At 37.9% G+C, this 6,190-nt stretch overlaps 1 protein-coding gene across 1 annotated transcript; it reads right to left on the bottom strand.

The window, feature by feature from the left end:
• Window positions 1-630: 630 nt before the first annotated feature.
• LOC127981440 (uncharacterized) lies at window positions 631-4,185 on the bottom strand. The gene is made up of 4 exons (XM_052585500.1): window positions 3,142-4,185; window positions 2,840-2,995; window positions 2,190-2,282; window positions 631-852 (listed from the first exon to the last, which is right to left on the bottom strand). Exons 1-4 carry the CDS (start codon window positions 4,183-4,185, stop codon window positions 631-633), a joined length of 1,515 nt encoding a protein of 504 aa, XP_052441460.1.
• Window positions 4,186-6,190: the final 2,005 nt, after the last annotated feature.

Raw genomic sequence — 6,190 nt, forward strand, 5'->3', positions numbered from 1 at the left:
TAAAACTATATTACATAAAGTACAAATTAGCCCCTTACAATAAATTTCAAGTGAAATACAAAATCATAATGTGACAAAGCTTTTTTGAATATATTACATTCAAAAATGAGATGAAAAAACATACATTAGAGGCAAAACTCCTAAATACTGTTTTTTCACGTAACCATTTCAAACTATATGCGTTTAGATTTAATGTGTGGCTACAATACTTGCAACTCTAGAAAATAAAAGGAGACTGAAATGCTCTCATTTACCTCAAAAGACTAGCATTCTACATCGATACAAACATTTAAACTTCATTTAAAACTAATTAAGTGCAAAAAATGCTCTTACATTCAATTTTAAGTGACATACAACTTCATATTACATAAAACTCATTACATTTAACTTTTTGAACAATTACTATTTAAAAGTAAAACAATACATTTTAAGTTACATTAAACTTCAAATATAACTCACGTTACATATAACGTGCTACTTCTTGAACATTTACCATTTGCAAATAAAACAGTTTTCATTGAGGCTGAACTTACAGTACAAACAGCTCATTCCAATAGTTTACACTTGAGGCTTTGGACCTTCTTCAGCAGTTTTGCTCCGTCAAGTTTCAAAAAAAGTTTCTGGAAGACTTCAAAGGTGTACTTTTGTGTACATTTTTTTTGGATATTCAAGGTTGAGGGCATATATCAATCCCATCAACAGTATGCACGCTGTGGTTCTGTTTCCACAACCATTCAGCACTTTGATGCCCTCGATTACAACACACACATCTGCTGGGTCCTCCTCAACTGCGGGATTGTGAATAACCACCAACTTCATTATTTCATTTGTGTGGCCTTCAAGTTCATCCTCCTGTTGAAAAAAAAAGGTTTTATGTTAGTTCAAGCAAATTAGCATGTTTGATTACAGTCGTTTTCTTGGTTAATGCCAATTGTTTGCTCACACGCAGGATTTCTGTATTAATCAGCACTTAAATAAAAATGAGTAACAAAAATCAAAACCCAAATTCTTCACCTGAGTATCCCATAATGACACAATTATTAATTAAACAATGTTTGCAGCATCCAATTTAGACAAACTAAAGCTGAAGCATGCTTGCTTGACACGTTACACCAAATTAAGTTAATTTTCTTGTCTCACAGCATGTTTGAGCCTCTGTAAAAAAACAATGAGGTTTGTTCTTGTGTGTCAAGCAAGTAAGTTTGAACTTTAAGTTTGTTGATCAATGTGTATATGAGATTAAAAGTCTACATTAAATTTATGCATCTAAATATGTGAGTAAAAATCAATGTCAAGTATTTTCATTATGATTGTTTTTTTAATGATCTGAGCTAATCATTTGATTATAAGTTCTATGTTAAGCAAGTTTACATGATCTTTGACCTGAGCATCCTTAGGCCGGCGACACACTGTTTGCGTGGTGTGTCTGTTTTAATTCAGCTCCCATGTTAACAGGTTAGAGCTTGCAGACCGCCTGCGTGAGACGCGCGTCGCGCAGAAAACGCGTGCATGCTAGAAATAGAACCGACGCCTATTTTTCACGTGACGCACGCGTGTTGGAAGCGTTTCCAGGCAAAATATCATAGGAGAATATGTTAATATGTCATTTTGTATACAAATACATATTAATTCATGACACTTTGATGTTTGAAAGTGTATAGGTTGACAAATTCAGATATAAATGTAACTAAAAAAATAAATAAATAATTATCGATTTTCAAATATTTCACCTGTCAAACATAGTATATTTTGCCGTCAATACTGTTGACGGTGTCCTTTATCAGTAGGTGTAGGTGTGTAAAAAAAAAGTTGATATTGTTGTCATGAAGACAAGATCCTGGTCTGTCAGCGGTCTCCCTCTATGCCGCGGGCCAGGCACGCTACTGGTGTAAAGACACAGAAAACGCGAGGCAGCCACCATGCTCCTGACACGCAGCAGAGACGCCACGCAGCCAGTGTGTCATGGCCTTAGTCTGCATTTTCTGAACATTTCATATGTGACAAAATATTTCTATCACAATAGGTAAATAAATACATACACAAATATATTTTTAAATGCACTACTGACTATTTATCAAAGGCTAGGTATTGTGTTGGTTTATTGGCTAAATCACAGTGACCGATAAGGGAAATGAAACAATGTGTATCCATTTGAATACCTTGAAATTATTAATTATGTAATAACATACCTGACAGTCTTGGAACAGCTCTTCTTGATTTTCCCCAAGATACTCAATGAGGCAACAGATGCATGCATCCCTTTTTTTCTCAATACTCTGGAACTACAAAGACATGCATTTTAGAGCCAATACAGTGACTCTATGAGCTCTGCACTGCAACTTAGGAAAACATGCAAACAGACAAATAACAAGCAAATAAAAAAAATCAATAAAAAATAAAAAAAACATTATTAGTCTGACAACAAATGCTCGATTTCAAAAATGACAACAAAAGTATTCAGTGGATACTAATGCTAAACACATTTTAGAAAGGTTTGCTGTTTGGACCAGGCAATTGAACAAAAATTTAAAGCATCCTTAGAGCTAAACTCAACAGGAAATCAGTTCTTCAGGACTTGTTGACAGACCTAAGTTTAGGAACCAATCTCACTACTCAAGGCAAGTATAGGTATCAAATTGTTAACAACAAAAAAAGCAATAAATAAATACAATATAAATGTACATGGGGGTGAGTAAATTTATCAGGAAAGGTTTGTTTAAAAGTGGACTAATCTTTTAATTTGCTTGTTTTGCTTTTGTCTATTTGCACATCTTTTTAAGTTCAGTGTGTTGAGTTTTAATTTGTATTTTTTGTGAAATGAGATAAAACAGAAAGATACCTCATTTACAGTGCTCAGGAGAGGATGCATCTTGGTACCAAATGCTCCTCCTTTGGCACGCATCAACTGCAGAAGACGTGGTGTGTACCCATCAAGATTCAGCATAAATGTCTCCTCCAAGGAGACTGTTGTTATACGTCTGAATTCCTCTTTGATCTAGTAAATCAGTAAAAGAACATAAAAATACAATAATTATCACAATTATAGTCAGAGATTATAAGGTTTGAAACCAATTTTAATTAAACAAATGAGATGAACAACAGTTCTTGAAAGAAAAAAATTAAACTAAAGAACATCCTTACCTGAGCCTTACTGAATAATCCAGGCCACCTCTCTCTTAAAACACTGACAGCAGGGCTGGTGGTCACAACCTCCAGTCTTCTAATTGAAAAGGTTTTTGACATTTTTTCTTCAATTACTTTTGCGTTGTTCTTCTTCTTCGTTTCATCGACTAACTCAAGCCTCACCTTTTCCAATGTGTCCTCATTTTCTCCAACAGGATGCGGAGGGAGATAATTCACTTCTGCTTTCTTTGGCCTTTTCACATTTTTAGCTGGTGCTGCATCGGTTGGTCGCTTCCTCTTCAATGTGTTTACTTCTAATTCTGGATATGTATATTTTTGTGATTTCAGCTTGGCACGGAAATTGTGCATCTTGTACTTTAGGCGTTGCTGCCAGCCATACGTGCCTGCAAAGGTCCCAGGCTCCTTTAGGCATGGAAACCCTTCAAGAAGGGCTTCAGCCACAGAGGATATTTGCATACTTGAAGGATAGGCCGTGTAAGAAAATACAGCTTTGGCTAAGTCTTGCATTATTGCAGATTTAATACTTGCATCCTGGAAATGTGTTCCAGAGGCATGATATGACTTGTTAGCCTCTGCAAGGATAAGTTCAATGTCACGGGAAAACGTTGGCACTTGAAACTGCACTGGCCATGGAGCAGAACGACATGACTCTGGGAGAAGAATGGTATCTTGTGAATTTGATGGTTCAACGTCATCTGCAATAGAGCTGTACTCTTCACCATCATCCACAGGGTGGGTCTCCAAGGTACTTGGTGTAGAGGACAGTCCTGATTCATCTACTGGATGCAAGTCAAGGGTTATCAAGGGCTCTTTTCTTACCAATTTCACAGTGCCCTTGTCTTCCAGGTCGGAAGTAGAATGTAGAGTGAAAAACTGGTTCCCAAAGTCTTTGTCCTCATAGAGTAGTCCAAATTCACCATGTATCTGGAATGTCTCAATGATTTCTGAAACAAGATCTTCCACCTTATTAGGAATTCCTGATGGAAGCGTCAACTTTCGGATATTGTTTTCTTCTATGATGACTCGCAACTGGATGGACATTTCCTTTGGGGTATGTGTTGTCTTCAGCTGTAGGGAGACAGAAAAATAGATTGCATTTTTTATAATTATTATACTTGGCATGATTAATATACGATTGATAAGGCATGAATAATTAAACTGAAAAACCTACTCTGATATACAAATGAAGTGTTTTAGGGACACCATTCGACCATGCAATGTATTATATGCAGCTAAGGGGTATGCATCCTTCATTTCTGAATGCTGCACGACTTCAATCTCTCCTTTTGGCTCTACTTTGAAGCATCTCAGGTGCTCATGGTACCACCCACTTAGCAACTTCAGAACAAAGACAGGACTTTCATGCACAATGATTATTTGGAGTATTTCTCCAAAGTCAGGCAATCCTCCTGTTGATCCAAAAGGCAACAACATTCCAACACAGTAGTCAGTGCCTAAAATGGTGACTTTGTTTGTCATACTCACAACCGCTTCCCTGGGAAACTTATTTACAAAAGACTCCTTAATGCTGTCCTTTAGAACCTCCACTGCCACTTGAGTCATTCTTGACAAAGAGAGTTTTGGTCTTAGAATGTTAGCATCATGGATGTGGTATGCAATCATTGATTGGGGTTTTCTTGCCATTGTTTTTAGAATGTTTCTGAATGACCCAGTCTGCCTCACAATCCTTTTAAAAAATCGGTGTTTGGCTTCGAATCGCATGGTCCAGAGAAACACAAGTGGTCCAAAAGCAGTTGTGAGCCAAGGATAATGCTCCAGGAAGTGATGTTTCGGTCTCAATTTCTCCTCTGGGAACAAATCCAAATACCTATAACGGTGTTCACTAATCTTGCTTTCCATGTATCCTAGCGTCTCATCTGTGTAAACAGGAGCCATGACAAGCTCAACAACATCTTTCAAGGTCATCAAAACCTGCCATGCTGTGTCCTCTTCTGGCACTTTGTTGCCAATCATAAAAGGTAGCATCCGTAACAAGCACCAGTTTTCATGTGCATTGCCTCCTATACTTTTACGTGATGCAAAAGTCAGGGGGATAGCTTGTGGACAGTTCACTTTGTCATTCCATTTGTAGGGAAATCGACGGATTGAAGAGTTAAGTTCAAGAAGAGAGAAGTATTTCTTCTTGATTAACACGTCAAGACACAGTGCAAGTTCAAGAGGAACAATCCCTTCAAGCAAATCATGCAAAGCATCAGGGGGATAACCTGATGTGGCATGAAAGTAACTCAGTTTGTCAGAGATGGGACACGGTCTTTTAACTCCACAATGATGAGCTTCTGCAGTGTCCAACAACGCTGCTTCGACATGGAGTGTATGGCTGGACTTAGTTCGCAGAGGGAACATTCCTGCTCTTACTTCATGTTCCTGGATGTCTGAACTCTTTCTAGTGCAAAAGCAACAATAATGAGAGGAAGAAAAGCTTTCAATAAACCCACCGATGGAGTGAGCGCCAAGATTATCAGCTGCTACGGCAAATACAGTGCCCTTCACCACTTTGCCCAGACTTGGTACAAATATGCCATCATCCTCCAAGCATTTCAAATCTTTAAGCAGTGGCTCCAACATTTTTGGGTATCCATATTGCTTGACATCATCTGCCTTACAAAGAATGGCCAGATAAATGGAACTTAGTGTAGACCGAAGAGTAGCAGGGATGTCTGCAAGTACCCAGTACACGCCAGTGACTTTATGCTTCTTGCGTGATGTCCCCAGAGGGTTACATATTTCGAAGTCATCGATGTAGAGAATCAACGGGAGTTTCAGTTCATCTCCAGATAAAAAGCAGTTTTCTTTGTAGAAAGATCCATCATGCAAAGACCTGTACTCTGAAGACACATTGCACGGCCTCCTGTTGTGTAAAATTGTGTCCTGAATGTGTCCATTATTCAAAAGTTGAGACAATAATGGGAGAATCGGAACATACTGTAAGGTTGCATTCTTGCTGCAATCAAGTATGTACTCGACTGGCTCAGTCAGTGAAAGATGCTCCTTCATAAATTGTTCTCTTTTATAGTGTGTACTTAAA

The sequence above is a fragment of the Carassius gibelio genome, chromosome A4, assembly GCF_023724105.1.
Source record: "Carassius gibelio isolate Cgi1373 ecotype wild population from Czech Republic chromosome A4, carGib1.2-hapl.c, whole genome shotgun sequence".
In the NCBI taxonomy this organism is placed as follows: Eukaryota; Metazoa; Chordata; class Actinopteri; order Cypriniformes; family Cyprinidae; genus Carassius; species Carassius gibelio.